At 36.5% G+C, this 27,718-nt stretch overlaps 1 protein-coding gene across 4 annotated transcripts in view; it reads left to right on the plus strand.

The window, feature by feature from the left end:
• The window catches only part of slc4a2b (solute carrier family 4 member 2b), a 49,176-nt gene that overhangs the window by 9,592 nt on the left and 11,866 nt on the right, over window positions 1-27,718 (plus strand). For 2 of the 4 annotated variants that reach the window (XM_015007212.2, XM_015007214.2), the window contains exons 3-9: window positions 7,510-7,682; window positions 16,913-17,084; window positions 17,565-17,791; window positions 18,717-18,829; window positions 20,048-20,268; window positions 23,454-23,590; window positions 27,167-27,347. In XM_015007212.2, the coding sequence (XP_014862698.2) occupies window positions 7,623-7,682; window positions 16,913-17,084; window positions 17,565-17,791; window positions 18,717-18,829; window positions 20,048-20,268; window positions 23,454-23,590; window positions 27,167-27,347 (1,111 nt within the window). In that variant the 5' untranslated portion in view covers window positions 7,510-7,622. Of the gene's footprint in view, window positions 1-1,217; window positions 1,456-7,509; window positions 7,683-16,912; window positions 17,085-17,564; window positions 17,792-18,716; window positions 18,830-20,047; window positions 20,269-23,453; window positions 23,591-24,927; window positions 25,018-27,166; window positions 27,348-27,718 lie in introns of those variants that run through there. The other 2 variants (XM_088001484.1, XM_015007213.2) reach the window with 2 other exon arrangements.

Below are 27,718 nucleotides of genomic sequence, written 5' to 3' on the forward strand. Positions count from 1 at the left end.
GTTCCTCTGGTAAGATTGTCTTTATTCTGCTCATATAAGATTATGATTTTATAATCATAATTTAAAGTATCTCTCCAGACCCTAATACTCCATCATATACACCTCATGTAAACTAAAAATGCCCAAAAACAGTGGCAGATTGTTGGACACACAAAAACGGAAGTGGCAAAAAGCTCTGAATTGTTGCAGTATTTCCTAATGTTGTCACAATCACATGATTTTGTAACATCCGGCAATAAGCCAGTCTTCTAGACTCATCCCAAGCTTCATCTGATGCAAATGAAACGGTGACTTACATCACACCTTTTTGTGAACTCTGCTCCATAGCTTCCTGTCTTGGTAGCTCTGTTCTTTTAAATTGGGGAACCGATCAATCGGAGGTCAGAATCGGCTAATTTTGCCTTGATCAGCTCAGATCTGTGATTTATTTATTTTCTTACATTTCTAATCTTTTTTTTTAAAATCTTAAATCTGAAATAATGGGCCAAGCGAAGCGCCTCTGTCTTCCGTCGCTGTTGGCGGATTTCAATCAAGTTTATTCATTTAGCGCATTTCATTAACATGGCAGTTCAAAGTGATCTACATCATAAAAACATAACAAATATAGTCAACAATTGTGAAAACCAGTAACAGACATTACATTTTATAATCTTCGTCCGTCTGATTTACGGTGGCAATTAAATGCATTTAGACTTTACTCCATTACAAATTTTATGCAACTAATTATTCAAAATGATTATGTTGTATTCCTGGCCCTATTTTAAATATAATTTTGTAAATAAATAGGAGTAGTAGTGCAACGTTTATCAGCTTGTCCAACATTTCATTTGCAGAAATGACAATGGAGATGCTGGTATGTAGAAGTTTACTGGTTGAAAAGTCCTCAACACACCATTTTTATTTGTTTTAACCAAGGAACATGGAGATGGAAAATTAGCTTCCCTTTTTCGTTAAGCAATAAGTACATATTGTAATAGATACACAGTTCTGAGGTTGTTCCAAACATTTACGGGCTGCTAATAAACCTCCTTTTGGAGGTTTAATAACAGAGAAAAATTAATAATTAGGGTTGGATCCCCTCCATCAGTTCCAGCTTGTGTATCAGACACCTATCAGACTCCGTCTGCCTGAGCAGCAGCTTCTGACTCAGTGCTGAACGGAGTCACATGGCAGCTTGTCAGCAGGCTGAAAGAGGAAACATAATCCCAAGGAGGAAGGCTGCGTTATCAGTCCCAGCCTGTAGCTCTGACGGTGCGCAGCGGACGGCATGCGGTCGGCGAGACGCTGCACACTAATAACGGGATTTTTTTCTTTTTTGTTCCTATATTTTAATTTCTGTTGCATTTTGCCCCTTTTTGTTTGCGTTCATCCTGCAGTCTGACCAGCTCCTTTCACAGCAGAGGTCAGAATAAACTAGAATGTCTGCGGTGGCTTCCATGCAGTAAGCACACGGAGGTATTTATACTGTTATTGATGCGTTTTTGTGTTTCCAAGTCATTTCTATTATCTTAAGTTGACCTTGCGTCACATTCCTCCTGCTTCTTGTTCTCTGATTATCTTTGAATTTTGATTAATCATTCATCTGGTGCCTGTTGTCTCTGGGTTTACCTAATGAACCATAACTTTGTTTCTGTCCTGTTTTTTTTCTTTTTTATCCCCACTTCCTAATATCCAGTAGAGTTGAGGTGAGTGCCGAGTCGGGCTTGGAGCTTTATATCGGACGAAAATGTAAACAAGTACTGATAAACTCCACAAATTAGGGAAAAAAACTCAAAACACTGCCACTAAAATAGCTTCAGTTGCAAAAACATTCTCTAATTGACCTAAAAAGATAAATTTGGTGTTTTAAATGATGCATATCTTGAAGATTAGTGTTTTTTAAGCTAATTACTCTATTTGATTAGTTGTACGGCAGGAAATGTTGCATTTAATGGTTCCACATAAAACCCAAAGGACAAATTATCTTTCACTTTAAACTCTCAGCAACAATTAAAACAAATTCTTCAACAGGCAAAACCAAAAAACAGCCTCAGTCTGCAGGACAAATCCAAATTAAGTCCTCTAAACTTTTTATTTCTTCCCTCTCATTGTCCTGCTTTTTACAAGTAAAGGCCTTTATTTGTCGAGTTTTGAACTTTGCGTTCAAGAGTCTATTTCTAGTGAAAAGCAGCTTTTTTTTATTGGCATAATTTTCATGTTATTGAGTTGTTCTTTAATTACGCATTCTTGTCGGATTGAACTGGCACAGAACTGTGCAATCTGCGGCCGGCGCTCGCGTGTTGGGCTGCAGACTGAAGCCGTGCCCGGTCAGGGCGTCTTCACCAGAACGCCGGCTTAAGACGCGTGTGACGGCTTGTCTGGAGTTCAAGCCGGGCTCATGACCTCCGTCCAGCCATCTGACCGCCGTGCTTTTTCTTCTTATCCTTTTCCTCAGGCGCAACAAAGGATTTTAAGGCTTCTGGTTTTACTAAAACATTTGGAGATGAAAGCAAAAGATTTCCAACTGCAAAGAGTCATAAAACATAACCTGTCAAAGTATGAGGCAGGAAAGAAGGTGCATACCAACAAATTGGCATCAAAATTTTCACAACTTGAATAAAAATAAGTGGATTCACTGCACATTTAACAATCCAGTTCTTATTTGGTAGAGTTTGATGCTTTTGGATGTTCTTTTTTTGGTCCATAACTAGCTTAACAAAGTCAGGGATTTCCATTGAAACTCTTGAAGTAAACGGGCTTTGTTACAATCTTCACATTTTGTCCTACCACCCAACTTTTTAGCAAACGAAGGTGCTTCCAATGATCGTCTGTGACTAGCCCTTCTAATAGGTGGTATTGATGACTGTCTGCCGAACAACTGACAACATTGCATGATTACGTAAACGATAACATGACCCAACTTTTCTAGTTTAAAATCCATTTTTAAATATCTAATTTTCAGAAAACTATTTTTGTGTTTTTATTTGCTGTAAATCAAAATCTACAAAATCAAAAAAAATAAATAAATGGTTGATTTATATGTTTTGGTGTGACATTAATCCGTATGAGTTTTACTTTTGGATAAAAAGTGGGCATTTCTACTAGATATGACATTTTTGTTAGTTTCAGCTTTGAAATTTGCTGATAACTTAAAAGAAATATTTGCCTTTTAAAATGTACATTTATTTTTTTAGATATAGTCTGTAAATGCTCATACAAAGTCACGTTCCTGCTGTGTTCTCAGTAGCCAATAAGGAAATTAATAACGCAATGAATTTGTTGTTGTTTTGAGTAGCAACACTAAATGAAGGATATTCGAGCAGCTCAGTGTCTGACATGCTAACCTGTTTGCATTTTGCAAATCTTTAACTTCAAACTCCTGGCTTGATGAGTAACAACAAAGTACATTTAAAGCTCCTGCGGTCTTCACAATCTAAGGACTTTTCAAGGAGAATTTGGAGAGGAAATGGGGAAAGAGTTGAGGTTTAGTTGCTTGGAAGAAGTGAGGGGTGTCTTGGTTTGACCATAATCACAAATGAGTTCAGTCTGGTAAACCCTGTGGGAGCCCAACTAAAGCAAAAGTCTCCCAGATAGAAATCCTTGTAGGTTGTACTAATCAGATTTTGTTTATTACTCTGGGGTTCTTGGCTCTTTCTTCACTTTGTGTTCTCATGACCTTATCAGTTTATTTTTTCTTGGTGTTGCTGTTTTTTATTATGATAAATTATAGATGAATGTGTCAAGAATATCCTCCAATCAGACAGGCTCAAGATTTTAAGCACCTGAGGCGATTATGCTTATGAATAATCAACAATCCTGGATGTTTGTGATCACTTAAATCTGTACCTGAGAACAGTAATGATGAAAATTTTGAGTATTTCTTAAAATTTCTCTCCATTCTCCAAAAAGGGAGGTCTACCTTTCCTTCACTCAGATTTCCACTGGGGTTGTGTGACTTTTATTAATGTATTTGAATTAAATCTCTATAAAACATTGATGGGTGGCGTAGTTTAAAGGGGTCTTATGATGCAAAATTCATGTTTTGCTAATTTTTATGGATCTCAATTGCTTCCAAAAACAATCCAAGCGCTTAAGCTATAGATGTATATCCAACTGGTTTTTTTGGTGTCTGGAAAATGAGTCCTTTCAAAAACCTCTTGATAACTCACCATCGATGGGCACTGCGCCGTTGCCTAGCAACTCAAGCTGAGCTCCAGCATGTTTGGTCAACTGGTTTTACCACTGTATGTGCTCTACAATGGCTGCTGGAAATGAGAGGTGTTTAATTGTTGAGTTACTATTCAAAAACCACTTGCTGTGTTCTTGTTGGTTGTGCAGGAGGCACCACTTCTGCTTTTCGAAGCAAATTGCAGATCTGTTTGCAGCCATTTTTACACGAGTGAAGCAGTAGCTTAATTGGATTTAAAGTAACAATAGGCCCTAAAAAAGCTCATTCTGGGTAGAACTAGGCAGAACCGTAATAGGTCATCTTTAAATATATCTATTGTGTTGTATCTAACATTTTCTGAAGATTGTTAACTTGCCAAGGAAAATGTCTCCTTATAAGTTTTCTTGGATTGTGGTTGAGGTGGACCTCACAAAGGTTCCTCAAATGGCCCGCAGGCCACACCACCTTTAAAGCGATACTGTTTCATGTTCTTACATTTTGAAGAAACACAAGCTGTACCCTGAAGTCATCCCAATCATGCAGGGACGTTGGATGTCTGAAGGTCGCACAAGAACTGCTTTAACTTCTTCTTGGCAGTTTTTAGTCAACATGAGGCACTTTCCATAATTTGCATCTAAATTGACTCATTACTCATTCAGTCTGTGACTTCTGACTTAATATCTGAAAACAGGTCTGCATTTTTCATAACTGTCTAAAGTTACTTCTTTATATACTTGTGACTTTTTACCCATTTATGCCTTTCTCTTTCTGTTCTGTCAAACTTGACCGATCCAAGAAAGAATTCCAGATTTTAAAACTCCTCAGAGGTCTGACTCTGATGCAGTTACCTACTTCCTGTTTTCAAACTTGCTTCCTCTCAGAAACAAGGTTTTTCCCCAAACCATTTAATGCCTTTTCTAACTCCATCACGGAAAAGTTTGGAAGTTAGAGGGGAAAATCTGGTTTTGTTTCAGAAGGCTGTGTAAGGTGCACGACTTCTGCAAAAACGTGTCTAACTACTTGACTGGCTTCGTTATGAGCTGTCGGCACTCATCAATGTCTCTGTTCTTTGAAGCTGTTGCACAAGAATCAGTCAACGCTTTTTAAATCAGCTGACTGAAAGCCGGAATGAACCAGGTAGAAAGATTTAAATCAGTTTTTTTTGTTTGTTTGTTTTTTTTGCCTCTCTTGGAAGGATGATTTCACGTGTTGTTATTGTTATCGCCTCTGATCGTTGTTATCCTAGCGGTGTTATTGCAGACTTGCCCTGAGGTAGATGAACTGGTTCCCAGGGCTTTTACCCAGAATCCCAGGGTTTGGTAACTTTATCCCTGTGTAGCGAGCTCTGTCTTTTCCAGAGTGGTGAGGTCTAAGTTTACTGAGAAAGTAATCTTTAAGCACATTCAAGCTCAAACACTTGCTCTTTTTGAATCTCTCGCCTTTTTATCTTGTGAACTGCAATGCAGGAATTGGCACGTTGGTTGGAGTTTCTTTACATGTTAGTGCTTTAATGCCTCTTTTTCAATCCGTCAGTCATTAATATGATTGTGATCAGACTCCAGGAAGGTCTATCAGATCTCTGATTGCTGCTGTGAATATCTTAACACCTGCTTTAGTAGAATGGAAATACAAAGAAACGAGTCCAATCCTTTGGACTGCAGAAATACAATTATTGATATTGCTAGTGAGGTAATTCAGAGTTTCTGAAGGTGAACATTGGAAGAAGCATTATCTGCTGCTTATCAATGGTTTCCCTGCACAGTAGGGCTGTTATCTTGGTCTTATCTGACTAAATGCTTAATGACCTTATAAAGTATTTGAAAACTGATGCAAGGCCTGCAATAAATGGCGTAGATTTGTATTTAGGCTACTTGGTTTGGTTTGCATCTTCCTGCTAAGCAAATTGTAAATCACTGCACTGTTTACATTGATGTGCTAGATTTTGAAATCTGGGGGCCAAATATGTCATTTTTAAAGCTCTTACGTGAACATTATTAATTTTCTATGTTAACTAAAGCTCAGTAAATCTTAACATTGAGCTATATGGTAACATGAAAAATCTACAACTGATATGTCAGAGTAGACAAACTGCCAAGTTATTTCTAATTTTGAGTTTGAAGCGTTTTAGTGACACTAAGCGATTAAGGAATGGAAATGAGTGATTGTATTAAGAAGCAATAGGCATAATAGTAGAAATGTAAGTTATGCAAATTTGTATCAAAAGATTACTTTAGATTATAATAAATAACATTGTGTAAAACCTGCAATGGTATAACTGTAAAGGAATTTTACAGTATTTGGCTCTAATTGGAAACACTGTAGGATGAACACCAGTAGTTGTTCAGATATATGTTGAAATTCGGTTTATAACACTGACCTTATTGTAAAATGAAACTAGGAGCTTCAGGGGCTTGCAGAAGGAAATCTGGGCCCATTGTAGCAACACTCTGGCCCCCCAAAAAGTTGTCACTAATATTTTGTTAGATGGCCTTTACTTTTGACTATAGCACACATTTACTGTGGCTTTGTTTCAATAAGCTTCTGAAGTGCCACAAGACTTTTCCACCCAGTGTTGCATTGGTCACTCAGTACATTCAGGTAATAATGTTGCTGAATCTGATCGTAATCATGATGGTTAATCATTTCACCTGCTTCTTTTTACCCTGAAGCAGCCATCTTTCTGGAAGAGGGTAAATCTGAACTCATTGGATCACATGACCATCATCCTTTGCTCCAGAGTCCAATCTTTATGTTCCCTTGCAAATTGAAACTTTTTTTTTTCTGCGTAGCTTCATGATTATTGTTTTTTTATGGCCATATAGCTGTTAGAGTTCCCTTTATATTGTAAGTGGAAATGCTCTTACTTTTACTCTTAAACATGGATTCTTTTTATTTTTCTTCAGTCTGATGTCGTCAAACATTTGATCATGCCAATCACAATCATTCAGGGCTTTTTTTTTCAGAACACATTTCTTCCTCACAGACGATGGTTCACCACTTTTCTTATACTTCTTAATAAAGTTAAACAATTCTCAACCTAATCTTAGCAGTTTCTGCTAGATGTTTTCTCTGCCGATGATTTGACTCTTAAGCAGACTTGCATAATTTCTACTACCACAGGATGGGTCTTTCAACATGGTTAAGAATTGAGAGACAACTTATTGCATCAGCTGGAGTCAAATAACTTGACAGTTGGAAGGTGGTTGTGATCGTGCAAATATCCAATAAGATAGTTGCATCATTTTTTGGCCAGGCTGTGGATAATGGGGGAAAATCATCAACCATTTCTATTCCAGGTGTCAGAAAATCCCTGATTATTGAACCGTAAACAAAGACTCTCTCGTTGGTTTGTGTTTCTCCAGGTTATGCTGCCCAAAAGCTGTCTGAGTCCCAGTGAGAAAGAGAAGGGCTAAAGCCGCACCAGTCCAAACCAGCTTCCCAGAGCCTGAACAACAGCAACTTTCCCTGCAGAGCCATGAGCAACCCCAGCGCACCCGACCAGGTTACAGATGCTGTTGCATCAGTTGTTCACAGTGTAAGTTTACACGGCAACATGTTGGGAAGCCCTACTCGGGTCAGGTCAGGCCCATTTGATAAAATCTGCTGGTAATGAGGCAGATTAATGCAGCTCCCCTGCTGCTCACAGCAGTTTTTTGGGGCTTGTTTTGCTTGACAATTTTGCTGCAAAGGTTTCGGTTCCCTTTATCCAGAAATCCATGTGCAGGATTTCTGCTGCTTCAGCTTCCTTGGTTCTGTTTGGCACAGAAAGTTGGTGTTTGTCACTTTTTTTTTTTCATTTTTGCTGTGCTTGTATAAATCTAGTCACTTTTAATTGTTCCAAACTTGACTCCAAAAGTAAACACTAATAAATATGTATAATAGGTTGACTTCACACAGAAACACTCAGGTTCACTGCATTTAATATAACAAAAGAAGAAATCAAGTTGGTGGTTAAAATCAGTCTAGCAGCTTCTACCCCTATAGATTTAATAAAATACAAGTAGTAGTACAAGAAGTTCCCAGTGAGCAGTTAACAGTTGTAAAATTAAACGTAGCTAAAATCCACAACATTAAAAATATGTACAAAACACAGAAAATCACTCATGAAATACTTTGTGATTAAATTTGTTTAAAATATAATACTTGTAAAGAAAACAGAGTTAATCCTAATATGTTCCAGTTAACAGCAACAGAAAAAAGGGGGAGGAGCTGTCGGTTACTAGTTGCTATGGTGACCACCAACTGCCAAGAGCAGCGTTAACAGGACTTAATACAATAATGTCTGGCTAAACAAAATAAATTCAAAGAATAAGTAGACAAATTTTGACAAACTTCACATCTATAATGTTAAAATGAAACCTGGAGTTATATACGCACAGAAAAATTTATTTATTAGAAGATTGAATGAAAAATAGACGCATTAAATGATGTTCCCTCTTCATGTTGAAGTAAAATAAATGGCCACAAAGCCTGTGTAAGGATTTCTGGTAATGCATTAAAAGCAGTTGGTCAGCAGCCAAAGTACACTTAATTACTTCACCTTTGGGTCTTCATCTCAATAAGCTCATCTCATGATTAACTTTGAACGGCGCTAAAGTAAAAAAACTGAGCTCTATTATGCTCCTATTGCTGTAAGTCCTCAGCTTTGGGAGGTCTGGGAACTGCAGGGTAGCTTTCCAAGAATAAGATCTGTTGTTGTTTTTTAATTTTGTATTGATTAATTCTCATTTCACAGCAGCTCTTATTATGATCTCAAGTAGAGGCTTTCCCAGAAAGGCTGCCATTGTTTCTGAACCGCTGCTTGTAAAGGGGGTGTGGAAATGCTGACGTTGCAAAAACTAAATGGATTTAGTGTCGTCTTGACCCAAAAAGAGCCACTGCTTCAAACTTTTCTTTTGTTTCCCAGAACTGTCCTGTTGTACCACACAACAATGGGTAAATTCAGTTCGGCCATGCTTGATCCATTTTAATCAAACTCTAGTTCGTTTGGGGACCAAAACATGAACTCTGGTCCACCTAAAAACCTCGGTCTCATTTTAGGTTAATGAAAAACTTCAAAAACTAAACATTGCCACTATATTCTGACTCAATTTTATTATTTTATTGCACCAAAACTATATAAATTGCATTGATTCCCGCACCAAAACTATATAAATTGCATTGATTCCCGCACCAAAACTATATAAATTGCTTTGATTCCCATTAAAACTATGAAGATCTATTTAGTGCGGTTTATTCTCAATGAACATCAATGTAAATGATGGAAAATAAGCTTGGATTGTAAGGGATAACAGAGATTACCTTAAACAAAATATCTACAGCCTACAGTTTACCTCTGCAAACAAGAGAGTGCAGATGCAGCATTTTATTTGTTCTACATATATATTTGGTGATTGGGGGTGATGGTAAAAGGGAGTATGGGAAAATATTTTAAGGACATTCGTATTTATCTTAAGTGACTATAGCCTGAGATCATAATAAAATTTGTCTTTTTAAAGTGGATCCTGCTTTTCTCCTGCTTTTTTGAGTTTTGTTTACATTCTGGAAATCTTAGCCCTTGTCTTAAAACACACACATCTAAAATGCAGATGTCTCAGAGCATGAACTCTCTCAAATTATAAAAAAGAATGAGGAATTAATTCATGCATTTTTTCCACATGTAGACTTTATTTTTAAAGGAAATATTGATAAAATACTGTAAGTTTTTTTTTTTTTTTTTTTTTGCTGTTTAACAAAATTTTCTTTAACTTTTCTTTGGCTTCAGTCATTTATCTTTTTCTGCATTTTGTTCCCATTAAGATGTTGTGGACCAGAATCTGATGGCTGTTGTTGAAGAAGCTGCGTAGAGATAAAAATGTTTGCTCTGTGTGACTCTGTGACTGTGTGCTGGAGGTTATTGGCTGTCATCTTGGCACTGACCCCAGCAGGTTAATCATTGTCTCCCTTCCAGTCGGTAAATGTGTACTGAATTCACATAACCCTGTTTGAATTCAAAGACATGTTAAACGTTTAAAGTGACGTCGTTTTTTGACTCCATCTGATCATATAAAGTCGAGCAACCAACGAGTGGAAAACATTTCAGTTTAGCATGAATTGAATTTTCCTACTTTTGTTTTTGGCTGCTTTAACAAATCTCAGTGGCATTAATGGACTTTCTGTACTCGTTTAAGGTGAGTTTTCCCCTTTTTTTATATCTCATGCTTGGGTTAATGTGTGAATCTGAAGCATGATTTCTTAGTTTTGGTTTCTTTTTTATAAGATGTTATTCTAAAATCTCAATGTACCGACTTCCAAAGTCTATATATAGCCTGATTTGGGTAAATTTAACCTCTTTATGAACTTTGCGTCTGGTTAATATTTACTCTAGTCCACATGCTTCCTTAAAACATTTCATTCAGTTAGCTTACCGCTCTTCTCTGGTTGTCCAGAGAAACGCTAGCTCAACCAGAGAAAGCTGGTTGTCCAGATATTCAACCAGCTTTCTCTGGTTGAATATCTGAAATGGTCCAGGTCCATTTCTCTGGTTGTCCAGATATTCTGCATTTATTGACACGTAGACAGTTTCTTCTTTGCTGTAACGTCGCAGTTGAAAATTAGTGGAAGAAGAAACTTATCCCAAAGAGAAATTAAATCAACTCTGGTTACGTATGATGGCAACTGTCCGAAAGTGGGGGGAAAAAAAAAAGTAAGCTCAAAAAATGCTTCCAGCTCCACATCATCCAAAACCAGAGGGTTACTGTCCAAACATGCAACAGCTCAACCAAAAAAATGCTAAATTAAAATTTACAAAAAAAACAAATCGGAACAAACGCAGGAGAGAACAATTTTTCTGTGAAACGATTAATATATTAGAATAAACTGACATTAGTTTTAGACACTTTTACAATTTCATTGCTCTAGAAATCACTGTTCATAGTGACAAACCGATCCGTAAATATATTCTCTATTGATTTTATTACAAGGATAGATTAGTTTCACTAATAAAATTTAGATCTGTGTACATTGGGTTGGACAAATTAGACCGAGTATGTGGTTACTATGGTAACCCTGACCACAAAGGTAAAAAATTAGGCCAACAAAATAAAAAATTTAGTTTTCCTCTAAATAAGGCAACGGCCTGAGGCAATTTTCTTTTAGATCTTGGATCTTTAATTGTATACATATTTAAAAGAAGAAAAAAACAAAACAAATTTTGCATTATTAATTTAATGAATTTTGTGGCCAGGTAGGATTTTAAATTTGCCAGTTTTGATCTCCAGGGCAAAAGGTTTGGACACCATTCGTGTAAATGTAACTCTACATAAAAGTACAAATTGTCAGAGCAGATTTAATGCTGAAAATACCATTTTAGTATTTGACTTCCTGCCTTTTTTTTTGTTTTTGAGGAATTTGACCCAGGCTCTAAAAAATTTGAGCTTTCTCTGTAATGTTTGTTTCCTTAAAATTGTAAATCATGAAATTAGGAGCATCGAAGTCAGATTTTTTTTCTTTGCCACTGAACACTGAAGGAATTTAAAAAGTGTTTTGACAGTGTTTTTCCACTCCTAAGGAGTGTCCTGTTTAGGAGTGTCTACCTGTTAAGGTGTGTAGTTCACCTTATTTTGTGTCAATTGAATCGAAATACTCCGAACTGCGCAGCAAGGGTACATGTTAAGAGTTAATATAGCTAACCTACGCTCCACTTTCTTACATACATTTTTAATTAAAGTTTTTTACTGACCTGTAAAGTGATTCACTTTGGACCTTATCACCAACACAAAGTTACAATTAAAACATTGCGTCCCTTTTTCAGATTCTTTGCTTGATTGTGTAATTTTCTCGACCCCCGATATTCCCAACTCAATGCAAAGCAACAGCACAGTAAGTCACGTGATGTCCAATCCACTAGATTACTGAGAGGACTTGCCATTTACGTTTTACAAAGGAATTTTAAAAACCATTAACTGGCTGTTAATGCTTTGAATACAGCGTGCAGCTGCTGCCGAGTTGCTATCTGCACATGGATGCAGGCACATAAAGAAAAAAGGAGCAGTACTTCCACATCAGTACTTCAGGAAGATACGCTTATGGAAGAGATGAAAGCTCCAATAAAACCAGATGATGATGAATAAGATGTAACTATTGGGTTTAGTCAGACTGAGAGGAACAAGTCAGAAGTACAAAATCTGCTACAACCATCAGAGGATGTGGCCTCTGACGGTTGTAATCAAAACGACATCAGTTTGTGGGTTTTACCGAGTTGTTTTTGAACTTTGTTTTTGTTTTTAGTGACTAACTATTTAATCAGGCAGTTCCTTAGAAGGATTTGTGTGGGTTATGTTTGATTCACTTAGAAGCTCAGTTTATTTTAACCTTTCATTGTGTTGCATTGTCATTTAAAGACCATAATAAAGAAACATGGTGTAAGAGCAGCTGACCTATCGCCGTCTCTCTGACTTTGTGGTAGACGATTTGACCATCTTACAGTTTCACTTTTGCTAAACGCTGATGACTGAATCCGCTTTATACAGAGCAGCTTAGTTTACAATATCTGGCTACTTTGTAGCAAAGTTTATGCTTTTGTTTATATAATCGTTCAAGTTTCCACTTCTCTGTGATATATACTCTTTTTCTGCCAAGTCCTTTAGTCATCATTAGCTACTTTAGAGAGCCTAAAGAATAACTAGGTAAATATTAGTTAATAAACTTAATGAAATAAAATCCCATTACACTGTAAAAACACAATCTTACATGTTTAAAAACTAGTTTTTAGTGCAAATATGTTGGTGTACTTGAAATGAGATAAAAACTAACATACAGGTAACTTTTTAGTAAGAAATGGGAGTTTTATGTCAAATATGATGAAAAAGTACTAGAAATAAGTGAGCCAAGACTTTTTTTTTAAAGAAATATTAAGGATTTAACCAAATAAAACAAACTCTCATATGTTACTGAAATGTTATTTGTGAATTAGTTTAGTATTATTTCAAGGGTGCTAAAACATGCACTAGAATCTAGATAAAAATACTTAATATTATGTTTGTGCAGTGGACAGCCACTATTGCTGTCTTTGCTCTGGAGGCAGATTTTAAAAGTGATCTTAAGCATTTTTTAAAACAATAAAAAGCTATTTAAAGAATAATTGGTAATGATGTCTCAGATTTTCAGGGAAACCCACATGATGCAACAGGGAAGCGATTAAAATCTGCTTGCATAATGCAAATTCTTCTGGTCATCTGTAATGAAAACAGAGTTGCAGCCTTGGCTCAGGTTTCCATGCAGTGTCATGTTGAGGCGGGAACGGAGCGACGGCTAAACCACACGGTGCAACATGATGACGAGTGGAGCAACAGCCGGGTCAACCCTGGTTTCCCTCTAACTGCTGACTCTGTGGGATTTGAGACTAACTCGCTCTGCATGTAATCTGTTGCGGCTCCAGCATACAGCACAGTCACTGTGCAAACACATTAACACTGAGATCAGTTTATTTATAATGCAGCACTGGTCTCATTCAGTAAATCAATAATATGGACCACTTCGGATGCAATTGCATGCATGAAATCTGCAGGAATCACTCGGTGAACTAAGTCCTTATTGAACAGTTTTCTTTATTGTATGAATAAGTTTCCATTTGCCTGTGACTTTGCTTCAGTTACTTCTACATTTCCCTGCTGTGAACATAAATGATATTTTCTGTTTAATTCATTCATTTAGGTTTTTTTGCACCCAAAGTGCAACAGTTTTCAAGCTACAACAAATAAGAGTTTGCATAATATATGAATTTTGGGGTTTTCCACAACTTCTACTTAACAAAACAGTTATTTTATTTAAAGTTTTAAGTCCTCCTCTCAAAAATTGACGGTTGCTTTAGATTTTGTTGCACTCCATTTTATTGCCTGTGTCATATTTCTGATTATTGACTTAAAATGTTTCCATCTTAATCAACCAGTGAGCATCTTATTTAAAGTTAATTTATACAAAGTTTTCTGCAAACAGCTTTGCATGTGGTAAATGTGTTAAACTCACAAAAGCTTTCAAGAATTAGATTTCTATTTTCTCTTAAAGATGAACAGTTTAAGATTTTCATCCCACTTTCCTGCCAGCTTGTTCCAATGGTGCCAGTCCCTCTTTGTTGGTGTTTTGTAGTTAAAATAATCTCATCTGATTGTGATGGCACCAGACTTTATGCAGTGACGAGCAGAAGTAGAACGGTTCCTGGTTCCTGCAGCGGTTTGCTGCTTTATCCCTCAGCAGTGTGCCGTGATGGAAATCACCTGCTGCTTTTTCTTGACTCCTCAGGGTATTGGTTATGAAAAATCCTTTTTACTGCAACCATAATCCTCCACTCGTCTATTTACTCACTACAAAACCAAAATATAAGTGAAAATAAACACAGCACAATTTTTTGAATTGACTGAATTAGATATTTTTTTAATTTTTATTTTATTACTAAATCAGTTTTTAACCCATTAAAATATTTACTTGCAGAAATATTTTTGCTTTTGTAGGTTTTAGACTTGTCCTTTTACTTGAGTTAATGTCTAAAGACTTACTAAAAACATACTGCTTTATTGTTTGGCAACATTTAAATAGAAGTTAAATGGAACTTGTATTATCCAAGATTCTTTAGAGTTGTTGCAGCAGTCTGTTACAGCAACTCTAAAACGCCTCTGACTGAAGACACTCTGTATAATAGTCTCATGAACAGAACACTTTGATACAAGAACTGCAACATCATATATAGAGTGGCTTTAGACCTAATTCAAAGTTCTGATGGTTGAATAACCTAAATAACGGATTCAAAACGAATCTTTTTGTTGAGCTCATACGTTTATTTATTCAAAAATTTAGCAGCAAAAAAGGTTTTGGATTTGAAAACGTTACATATTTTGTCTAGTTTTTGAATAAAATGTGATTAATTACGCATAAATGACAAACTATGCAATTAACTCGAGCCTCAAAACTACAAATATCAGGCTACAAGAAGACGCTAGGCTAACATTTAGCATTTACCCATTAGCTGTGTCCTTTTGATATCAGATCAACACAACGATGGCAGCAGCTCATTAGCTTAAAATCTAGTTTAAAGCAGAATAATTCATATGTTTATATACTTTTTTTAAGTATATAAATGTACTTGAAATATATTTTAAGTATATTTCTAATACACTTAAGGTGAATTACCATGCAGCTATGAAGTAGCAGCTGATTTGGGGTCAATACTTAATGTTTGCTTAAGCATGTTTAAACTTCTGCAGGTTAGTTTTGAACTTCCCCTCTCCTTGGTGTTTGTTGTAAAATCTGTTGTCACTATATAACAGCTAATTGGGGTTTTATGGGAATCATTTACCCCCCACTATGTATTCATGCCTAAATCTATGAAAACATCTGGGATGCATGTGGAGCAAAGGAGGAACCACGTAACTTCCTGCTCAGACAGGAAGTCTGTTATCACGTTCTGATTGATTTTTATGAGCTTATTGTCTTTATTACACATCTGCTGAAAATTAGGCTTGAAATGCTAAGATGTAGTTAGATATTTTTCTTTATGTTCGGCACAAACTAAAAGATATTTAAAATATCCTAAACTCCAGGTAATCTCACGAATCTGACTCTAATTCCTGAGAAGTTTATCACGTAGCATCAGGCGACTTTTGACACAGGTCTACGTTTTGCCGCAAGGTCTTTGCGTACCTCCAGAGTTGCCATGGCGACGCTTCTTCTTCGTGACTCCCCGCTGCTGGAGTCGATCAACCCGTGTCACAACATCCCACCGGCGGGGCTGCGTGGGCGGAAAACAAGCGGATCTTGTATCACCCACGTGATCCGAGTCACACCGCAGCGTGGAAACGAGTGTAACCGATCGAAGCACTTGGCTGCCGTTTCCTGTTTAAAGCTATTTGAGATCCCAGGCATGCGAGGATCGGTCATATGACGTTAGGAATGATTTACAGGACTACAGCGCCCTCTAGAGTTTGCGGAAGAGAGAAGCACATAATCTCGGGTCATATCAAGTTCATAAAGGCTTTTAAAGGGTCAGTTGTGCCAGAATTTATTGATAAAAGCCACTAACAAACTATTGAAATATAACAAAAAAAAATAATACTCAACATCTCTTCACATTGATTAGTCCCTCCAAATGTTTTTAAAATTGTTTTTGTGATCAAAATTGTATGTTGTGGTGCTAATTTAGAAATATTTTCATTCATTTGCAAGGGGCAATACATATTAAAATTTTTGTAAATGCACAAGAATTGGCCAAAAAGCTATTTTTCATCTGTTGTCCCTGGATGATGAGTAACTTGTCCAGCTAAAAGCAAACCTTATACAAACAAGGTTAAAATGACATGACTACGCACATTTTGTAAATAAATACAATCAATACAAATGGTAAATACAAAACAAAGGAACATGTATATAATTCTTAGCCTACTTTTTAAAATCAAAGTAGACAAAGCTAGTTAAATGAGATTATTTCCTATCTTGTTCTGTACTTTTATGTTTACAGTAGAGCTGTACAGTGTGGGGATCAAATCCAATTCAAAATACTTAATTTATCCTAAAAGAAAATTAAGTATTTTGAATAATAAAGTATTCAACAATTAAATACTTGTTTTGGATGGGTACGAAGGATCTCTTGTAGCAGTCAGTCTTGCAACAGATCTGAAGAGGCCTCTAACTGAAGACTGTTGCTGTGCCTTCCTACATAAACATTGCATCTTTTTTCTTTCCAATCTCCTTTGTGTTATCGGTTTATTTACATATTTTCTGTTTTGTTTTTTGCAGCCAGAGGCTTCTCCAGCCTCTCCGCTTCACGGTCACCAACGTCGGGGAGAAGAGGAGGATGAGGGCGACCTGAACAAAGCTTTGGGCGTTCAACGTTTCCAGCACATTCTCCGCCCTGCGGCCTCTGTTCCGGACGAACTGCTTCACTCCTACCATGAGGAGGACATTGAATGTAAGAACAAAGAGCGTTCAGATTGCCTCCGTTTATTCTGTCAAACGTTAAAACTGTTGAATATTGTTCCACAAGTAATAATTATTCCCTGGTAAAGTTTTCTAAAACGTATGAAAGGGAAAAAAATACTATGAAGAAACAATTCAGTTCTTTTTATCGCTAAAAATGCAACATAATTCAAAAATCATTTTTAGTCTCAACTTTGAAGTATTGAAACTTTTCTTTTGAAGTGTAAAAAACAGATGAGAAATGAAACAGTTCACATTAAGCTTAAAATGAGGCATTTTCTGTTGCACTTTTTCAGTCTAAAGTTTGAAGTATGTAAACTTTTATCCAAGTCTATAAGACGCCATCTTTATGCCAGTTGGTGAAAGTGAAAACTCTGATTTCTGAGTACAGTAGCGTTTCTGTGTGGTCAGTTTTTATTTTTATTTTCCTAGTTAACCTTCACTTCCTGTTTTTTGTTTTTTTCTTGTGTAGACCACCGTCACTACTCTCGTCACATCCACCGACCTCTGTCCAAACTGCCGACTGTGGGACGAAGGAAGAAAGGCAGCAAGAAAAGGAAAAAGGACAAGGACCATAAAAGCAGCCGTGCGCCCTCTAGTGGCCCAATAGAGGAAGGGGAGGATGAAGAGGAAGAGGAGGAAGAGAGCATAGAGGCTAATTCTGTTCTATCGGAGTCTGAGAAACCCAGAGATGTAGAGGTACTGCTCACATAATTTATTCACAGGATATTTATTACAAGTATATTTTATTATAACCTTGTTATAATTACCTGAACCTTTTTTTTAAGCAGATGAGCATGAAGAAGCATTGATGCAGAAATCTTCAAGAAAATGAAATTAGTTTACACAAAACCAAATGATTTGTACAACGGAGTATTAAGGCCATAATAGGGAAATAAAAGTATGCAGTCATGGCACTACAAGACTAAAGTTCAGATATTATAAAAATAAGGTCATAACATTTTGAGAATAAAGTAAATATGAGAATAAAGTCGTATTACTAAAGTAATTGCAATACTATGACTTATTCTCATGATATTATGACTATTGTAATTTTTTTACATTTTTTCTTAGTGCGGGCCTAATAATCTGTTGTACTAATTAAATATTATGAATCATAAATTTGTTTTCTGACTTCATTGCTTATTATTTTATACTACAATATAAAAGTATATAGAATATGTTTTATATTTTGCTTATTGATCCTATTCAGAACTATTTTTATTTCAGTTTTTTTATTACAGCAAATTTAATTTAAGGGGAAAATAATTAAAAACTGATTCAGTTTATACATCAGTCGTTCAGAATAGACTTTAAATGGGATTTTAAAAAAATATTATTTTATATATATTCAATTTTAAATCAATATACAGATGATTTAAAATCATCTTAAGGCTAAACCAAATCCAACGAGTAGAGGCTCCTAAAGCGAAGCCAGCTTTGTTTTTTTTTTAAGAATAAAGAACAGCAAGAAGAATGTTGCAAATAAAATAATATAAGCAATATAGACATGAGTGGAAAACAATGAAAGTAGCATTTTATATTGGGATTAAAGCATAAAAAATCCTCTTTGTGCTGTTCAGTTCCTGAGGTGAATGCACCTCTCGCTTTTCGTTTCCTCTAGTTTTTCTTATCGGATGAAGACCAAATTTCGAGATGTGGCAACTCGACCCGAGACCTAAACGTTGTTCCCCAGTCTCCTGTGAGAACAGAAGCCAAAGATGCATCCATCTTCGAGTGAGTGTCGTTTTATTCCTTAAATAAAAGACAAACTGCTATGGTTTGCAAATAAAAACATTTTTCAGAGGATCTGCAATCTAAGAAAAAAAAAAAAAAAGTCAGAACTAAATGAATGGAACGTCTTACAGGTCTGTGTACAGAAACCATAGAGAGTAGATACATTTTTACAATAAATCAATAACAATAATAGATGATACAATCGATAGAATTGAATAATTTCACTTAACTCTGATCCAGAACAATCTGGAAAGTTTGCTGCTGGTGGAATCAACTCACTCACTCATTCTTTGGTTACCTAGCAACAACTAACTCACTCATTCTATGGTTGCCTAGCAACAACCTGTTCAGTAACATGCGCAGCAGCAGTTTCAGGTTCCGCCAGAGTTTTTTTTTTTGTTTTGTTTTGTTTTTCTGAAGACTGAGAATAATACAAATAAAAACTTGAAGAGGGATTTTATGAAATCTGTAAAAGATGCAAAAAAGCTGAAATAAACAGAAGTAGTTAGTTAGAAGGATATGACTACATTTAAGAGTATGAATGGAGTTTCTAGCTTAAATTATGTGGAAGTATTTGGCTGTGGATGAGCGCAGAATTTTTCAGAAATTATGGGATCTTCCATTCATTACAGTGGTCACAAAAAGTTTAATATTTCTAAACCGTAGAAGATGTAAATGCCAAAAGACACATAAGTAGAATTTGGTGAAAGTTAAATGGCTGAAATGGCACAGAGTATGCAGAAGTAGTGTAAAAATAGAAGAACTCAAGAGTTTAATGAATAAAATAAACAAATAAAAATCGCCTGGTGAAAAGATTTCTCAGGTTATTGTGCGCCTTAGACTCTGAGGTATTCGCTGTTTGTTACCATGACTCAGGCATGCAGTGGGCCTGCTGGGCATCATCTGATGAACCAGAGCAATCCTGTTCTCATTGGCCCATAAATCACCTGTCTCTACTGTCGACTCCGCCTCATGACACAGACTTTTCCACTTGACGAGGTTTTATTCTCAGCCTGGATTACGCTGCATAACGCTTTCGTCCGTTCGGCTCCAGAGCAAACTGAGCTAAGATTTAATTTGATTTTAATTAAATATGCGTACTTTAGCCTTGCGGAAGTAACTTCCAGGCGGCGGTGAGTTAGTGAGCATGTTTGTGCATTTGTAAAATACCTTTAGAAAAACATCTCAAATTTCCACGTTTTCTCCCCCTTCCCGCAGTAAAACCGACTCGCCCAGCTCCCCGAGCCCCGCTTCCCGCTCGGCTTCGCCCGAAAACCCGCCTCTGCTTCGGGTCTCCTCCGCCAGCCGCAGCTACGACCTGCAGGAGCGCCGACGGACGGGCAACATGACGGGCGCCGAGCAAGCCAAGTACCAGCGCATCCCCACGGAAGAGAGCGAAGCCCTGACGCTGGCCTCCGCCGACCTGGACGGCATCAAGAGTGAGTAATCGCGCAGTTAGATGAAGGGCTGAATTTTATCAACGATTTTAAAAGTTCAGCAACTAGAAAAGATTTGGTTACATTTTATCTGAAGGGGTGCATAAGACTCGCATGATACCTGTAATAAATATGAACATTTCAGCAAGTGTCATTTGGTAAATAATGACACTTTTAAAGCAAAATTGCATTAAAATTTGCATTAAGTCCATTAAAAGAGTCAACTTTGCATTAAGGGTGTCATTATTTATTGAATGACACTTTAACAGTCATAAACATTCATTTTTATGATTGCCATGTCAACCTTATGCACAGTATTAAAGATAAATAAAAAATTAAACAGATTTTTTTGTTTTGTGCCATTTTTTCAATGTTTTACCTCAAGTCAGTTTATTTATATGAAATATTTACAACAACCTCAGTGACCAAAATGCTTCATAAGATCACAGATCAATGGTAGAACAACAAATAAAAACTTAGTTTGATTAAAAAAAAACATTAAGACAATTATAAAATTTCATACTATAATAATATGAATAAAAAACAAAACATACTTGATGTAATATTATCCTCCCACTTTTTTATTTTTGTCTATTGGTGTTAAAGGCCTAATAATATAATTTTGCTATAATTTCATTTGCACTTCAGAATTACAATCTGCTACCAAACCTTTTTGATGAGGGTGAAATATGCTAGATTATGTTTTAAAACTTCATGTCTATATGAATAAAACAAAGTGAAATTTCCTGTTTTCATTACTTATTAACTAGCAAATATGCTGGTATTTTAATTTTTGTTTTAACGTGTCCTTTTCAGTGTGGTCAATGTCATATTAAGGAATTATAGACCTAAAAGAAGTTCCTATATTTTGCTGAAATGTTTCTTGTAAGTTAGTTTTGTCTTATTTCAAAGATGGTGAGATATTTACAATAGAAACAAAACAAAAAAAAAATACTTGGTATGATTTTGTTTTTGTGTAATGAAAGGTGATTCATGCTAAAACATTATGAATATTAGATTTTTTGAAAGATTAAAATGAAAGTTATCCTTTTATTGTGGATTAATTACACTGACACATGTTGGTGCGTCTTGATCCTGCAGGAATCTCCTGCGTTCTCGTGCTTTAGTATCTTCTGACCGGTATTTGTGCGTCATGGCGTTTTAATACCTGGGACTTCATTTGTCAGAGTGTTTAAATCAATGCCAGCTCGTCGTCTTTGATGCACCTTCATTCCTCCATCAGTGGTGTAATCAAATCCTGGCTTAGGAGATCCTCAGATTCCTCCAGGACCGCGGAGGTGAAGCCTCCTTCTGTTCCCCGCCCCGCTGCGGCGTGGGGCCCCTCCACACCGGCCCCTAGCTCAGCCAGCGCAGCCGTCGAGGGGCCGAGGTGATTTACGTCAAGAAGCCAACCCCTCAGCGGAGAGCAGCGACTAATTAGAAACAGGCCTTCGTTATTAAATTAGGCGTTCCTGCTGTCAGCTGAGGCCCTCAGGATTTAAGCCTGATCCAACATGGTGGCTAATGGGGAAACCTGGACCTCAGCTTCTGACCTCTGAGCAAAACGCACTAAGTCGACATGAAGGCCAAATTAAGTGCGGGTTTGATAATTAGTCCTTTCTGCGGCTTTGAGATGACGAGCTGAGCGTGCAAGCCGCTTCGTTAGACGTTCTTCGTCACGTCGTCTTTTATCCGCTCCCATAAATCATCCTGGGAAAGAGTCTTTGTCTCTGGCTGCTGCTCAACAACAGGAATTACTTCTGTTCAACTCCAGCAAATTAACACCTCTTCTCCTTGATGCTTTCTGATGTTGGGGGGGAAATCTGGAAACTTTCTTTTTTTTTTTTTTTTTGACTTTGATGCAACCTGCAGACATCATGGAGGGACTTCTGGATAAAACCTGGATCTTGTAGAGGAGGGTTTGGTGCAAACAAGGCAGAGATTAAAGTATTTTTATTTAGGACTGTTTGATACTTATGAGTCAGCACTTTGATGTCGAACATTAAAAGCTTTTCTGTTACATTTTTCTAAGTTAATGTTGTTAAAATGTTGCTGCAAGAGTTTTTTCACCCCCTTTTTTGCTTCATTGATTCCCAACGCACACATTTTACAAAACATCCTGTCTCAATATAATAATGCCAGTTTCTTAAGAAGAAAAGATAAGTATCCCTGTGCGTCATAATAATAATAATAATAACAAAACAATTACGACTTTGTTTTCCAGGGAAAGATTACAATGTTTTAAATGCAAAGTAGAATAATTTAAACGAAAATAACAATTAAATGGTATGAAGTGCAAAGAAACAAAAAATACACAAACTGAAAACATAATAAATGATAATTTATCTATTTAATACAGAATTGGGGCCACTGAGGGATTTTTATATTTTTTCTCAATTTTCTTATTTTTTCCCCTATTTTTCTTCTCCAGAATTTTTTCTAAATTTTTTTCTCAGAAATTGACATTTTCCTCGTTTTCCTCATTCTTTTCACAATTTTATTTTATTTTTTAAAGGATTCTGAGAATTTTCTTTCCTCAGAATTTTGACCTTTTTTTTCTCTCATATTTCCGACTTGATCTCAGGACATTGGAGTAAGAATTCTGAAAAAAAAAGTCAGATTTTTAATTGTTACTTTTTGTGCCCCAGTCCCTCTTCCATAATAATAACAGAGTTTATCATCAAGTTTGGTTTCTAAAATTCAAATTGAATCTTTTGAGTCTGACAGAGGCTTTTCTTTCCTCCCATTTTCTTACACATATTAAATATTATCTCCAGTTAATTTGTCTGTTAATAACCATTTTCTTGTAATGCTCGTTTGCTGTTAATGCAACCATATTTTCTTTCATTGATTTCTACAATTGGAACGAATTGGCCACTGATCTTTGAGTTCAGAAAGGTTTCCGTTTGCTGTTTTTGTCCGAGTTACCCAGTGCAACTGTCCTTTCTCTGCTTTTCAATGCCTGGTGTGCTGCCAGCATGGGTAACTCTACTCCCTGCTGTAGAAACAAAAAGGCCAGGAGGCCTTTGACCAGGTGGGCAGAGATTTGGTTTAAAGGTGCAAGCAAGGCTGCAGCAACCAGCGAGGATGCTCAGGGAATCATGTATTCTGCTTTTTAGTGAAAATATCGTAAAAACAATCACGTTTTTTTAGACTCCAATCAAAGTTTTGTCATTTTGTTTCCCCAGGTCATCGATTTGAGGATGTTCCCGGCGTGCGCAGACACCTGGTCAGGAAGAGCACCAAGGGGCAGATGGTGCACATCGGCAAAGACCACAAAGAGCCGACGACTCGCAGCAAAAAGCAAGACCGCACCCCACACGAGGTGAGACTTTCCACTGGAGCGTTCTGGTCCTTTAATGGAGCCGGAGACGTTTTCCCAAAGCTGGAGGAAGATTTTCCTCATTTTCAGCCTCAACATTCCCAAATACCGTAACATCCATCACTTTTAATAAACATTAGGAACTTTTTAAAAACATTTTTGGTCTTATTTGCTTCTAAATTGCTACATTGAAACTAACATTTGTTTAGATATGTTGTTTTTGTTAAATCCTGCCCAGGGTTGTTGGGGCAGGATTTTATTTTTTGTGTAATTTTTCTAAATTCGCTACAAACATATTTGAGTAAAACCAACAAATATCTTTTGGGAGATTTGTTTTTTGATTTAATAAAGATGGAGTAGGATTGTACATTACCCGATAATGGGGCTGGATGAAGGAACATATTGATATAGAAGTGTTTCATAGTCTATAGATTATTCATTAGTGTTTTATTGTAAATATCTGAAATTCTGCCAAACTGTTGGCATGATATTTCTTTTATCTAGTTTTCACTCCACTTTGTTTATTTTTAAGCAGTTATAAGGCACAGAGGCAAAACCTTAGACGGCTGCTGCGTCAGATACTCCACAAGTTGTTGCTAGGTAACCAGTCTTTGGTTACCTAGCAACTTAGTCAGAGTGAGTGAGTTGATCCCACTAGCGTAAGCAGCTAAAGCCAATCTGTTGATAATGATCATGTCATGATCCAATAATAAATCCAATAATAATGAAGGAAAAATCTAAAGTGAATCATTTTCTGATCAGTACCTTAAAAAACTCATGTTTTATTTACTGTGTTGATGGCTAATTTCTTCTTTTTCTTCAGTCATTTCTCTGAAAACAATCTGAATTTGTTTTCTATTCTTGCTAACTCACTTCCTGGATAAGTACTGTATGTGAAACAGTTTGAAAAGCATCTAAAAAGTTATCTGGAAAGTGGAAGGAAAGTTAACATTTACTCCTGAATATGAAAAATCTAGCTCTAATACATGTTTTAATGTTCAAATCGGTTTGAAATGGCTAACAAATTGTGGCGACCGTTTTCCCCCCCGTCTCTCCATCTCGGGTTTAGTTCTGCTCGGGCTCTTTTGTAGACGCGACAGGGAGATGATTAAAAATGAATGAATGAGTTCTTTCCTTTCACGCGCCGAGACGGGAGAGAAGCTCAGAGTAACCAGACACTGGGAGGAAAAAAACAAAAAAAAAAACACGAGGGAATCTGTTTTATTAATACGGACACGCATTCTCGTACATGCTCCTGTCAGGTGTGTGTGATGAGATTTAGGCGTCTTTAAAAGCGTGGCTCTGCTGGGTCGGCTCACTGTTTGAGTCCTCTCCTGCAGCCCGTACCGGTGGTTCTGTACCGCTCTGCCTCGCGGCCCGACGGCATCCTGCTGAACATGGACCCCGGTCAAATGGCCCGGTACCAGAAGGTGAGGCTGGGTGACCGGCCAGAGTTAGCGTTGACCTGTGTGAGCGTGGTTTGACAGGCATGCAGCGGCTGCAGAGGAGCTAGTTTTATTTTTTTTTCTGGTGGGGGATTATTCTGGGCTGATACTGACCAGCATGGTGTTCATTTAACCTCCTAACAACCAACGAAGAAAGAGCGGAAACTTGACTTTTTACGGGTTTTCCTTACATGTTGGAGTGTTGTTTTTAAAATATCAGCTTCCACTAGGGTTGGGCGATTTGACTTAAAAATAAAATTGTTTTAGATATTTTTTCTGTTCTAAAAAAGATATTAGAAATGGCAATGTTTTCAAAAAGTGGCTGTTATTTCAATCAGTATTAGGGTCAGGCTGTTTATTTACGGGAATATAATCATATTTACAGGATAAATACACAATATTATCAGGAAATGTTTTTTTAAAAATGACAAGAAATCTAATTTTCAATCAGAAAAAAGTTTTTTTATAGCTCAGTTTGTGTGATTCTTTGAAAATATTATGGAAATAAAGTCTATTTCAAAGTCCTGCTACTGATAATTTGATGAGTTAAAAAAATTAAGTGTTTTTCTTAAGCATCATCTGTTAAACTTGTACTAATGTATAAATTCACAAAATCCTCAAAATTCCTCATTTTATTTTTTCTGTTGAAGTTCTTATAAAATCACGTCTTTATTGCTTTTACAGAAATTACAACTTTATTCTGGATATATTATGATTTTATTATCATGATTTTTAAAAAAATCATTGCCTGGCCCAAATGCTTTGTCTGAGAGTATACCTGAATTCAAAGTCCAAATAAATTGAAGCTGTAAAGCAAGATGGCGGCTTTTGGCGAACTGACAACGCTAAACTAAGTAAACTCGAAGAATGCAAAGGTGGGGAAAAATATTCAGCGTTTCCAAAACTGAGAGCGCCTAATGAAACAGTTCAAGTCATTATATTCATTTCAGAACATTACAGAAATGGCTAAAATCACAATTTCCGGTCTTTGAGTTTTACTGTTTAACTCATGTTGAGTATAAAGTTAAAAAATAGGAGTAACTGGATCAGCTGCTTGCTTGGTTCCCTTCTAAGCATCCTCTCTGCTGGTTGGTTTCTTGAGCAAAAGCTCGTTAACCTCCAAATCAAGTATGGATCATTTTCTCTTGACTGAACGTTTGGCACGTTTGGTTTTGTTTGATCATTTGTTTAATTAATCAAAGGCTTTTATTGGTTTATTTGAACTTTTCTTGTGTTGCAGCGATGCAGAAGTTACATGATTCTGAAAAATAACAATTGCTGTGCCGGTTTGAATTTAATCTGGGTTTAATCTTAAACTAAAACTGCTTCAACTTTAATATAAAAACTGGATTTAAATTAGAGCGTCAACTAACTTATCATTATAATAATTAATCTGATGATTAATCGTATAAAAATTGGTTCATTCTGGAGATTTTTCACTCGATTGCAAAATTAGAAATACACTAAAAGATGCAAATAAACAGAAAATAAATTTTTATTGCCTAAAATAAAATGGCTTAGCATTTCTTTAGAGTATGCTTGATTATTTGTAACAAAGGATGCATCTGCAGCTAAAAAGAAAACATTTCCAACATCAATTTGTGAAAAGCTCAATCGTTTCTGGTTGACATTGTAGAACTGATCTATTCCCTTTTTCTAGATTAATAACCGAATACCAAAAGGTGCTTAAAAGACTTTTTAACCAAATTTAAACCAGGTAAAGCTAAAACTGCCACTTGAGAAGTTCTAGTTTTTTATCATCTTAAATGCTAAATGTATGTATTTTTTGTACAGTTTTAACTTAATTACTGCTTTGAGTATGTCAGTGTTTCAGTAAATGGACATTTTTAGAATCTATGCTCCAGTTGATGACTAATCAGTTTTTCAATAATCAATTAATCGCGATAAATCTCAAATTTTCAGTTTGCCAAGACCTTGTTGATGGCTACAAAACAAGTGAAAAGTCTCTGCAACCTGCTAAATAAACATGTATACATTTGGAGCTGCGTTTGTAATTCTGACCCGGAAATCCCCAAAATAAAAGTTCAAATAATCACAAGCCCAATCAAATCTATGGCAACCATGCCGAGTGTGAATGTCTGCCTGGCTGTTTAACATGAGTTGGCATATGCAGGTGTTTGTGGAGCTGAACGAGCTGACGATGGACAAGAACCAGGAGATGCAGTGGAAGGAGACGGCTCGCTGGATCAAGTTTGAGGAGGACGTGGAGGAGGAAACGGACCGTTGGGGGAAACCGCATGTGGCGTCGCTGTCTTTCCGCAGTCTGCTGGAGCTCAGGCGGACCATCTCCCACGGTAAAACCACGACAAACTTCACCCAATTCCTTGGAAATATTTTAATTTCACTCAGTTGTTTTCAATGTTTGGAAAGTGCTTTAGTACCCAACACTTTCAAGGACTTTATACAGAAATCAAACTGTGCAGTTTTGTAATAAATCTAACATTTGAAAAGCCTTAATTTGGGAATCATTATTTACAGATGAAGACAAATTTCTTCTCATTATCTGTGTCTTTTTGAAGTTAAATGAGACCATTTTTTTTCTTATTAGGTCAAACATTTTGCCTCACTGTCTGAATCCAAATCAGATCCAACTTCTCTCGTTTCAGATCAGTTAAAATTACCAAAATAATTTATATTTGCTAAATGCCAGAAAACTTGGTGAGAA

This window comes from Poecilia mexicana, unplaced genomic scaffold, assembly GCF_051168715.1.
Source record: "Poecilia mexicana isolate PSO_F unplaced genomic scaffold, ASM5116871v1 scaffold_20, whole genome shotgun sequence".
Lineage (NCBI taxonomy): Eukaryota > Metazoa > Chordata > Actinopteri > Cyprinodontiformes > Poeciliidae > Poecilia > Poecilia mexicana.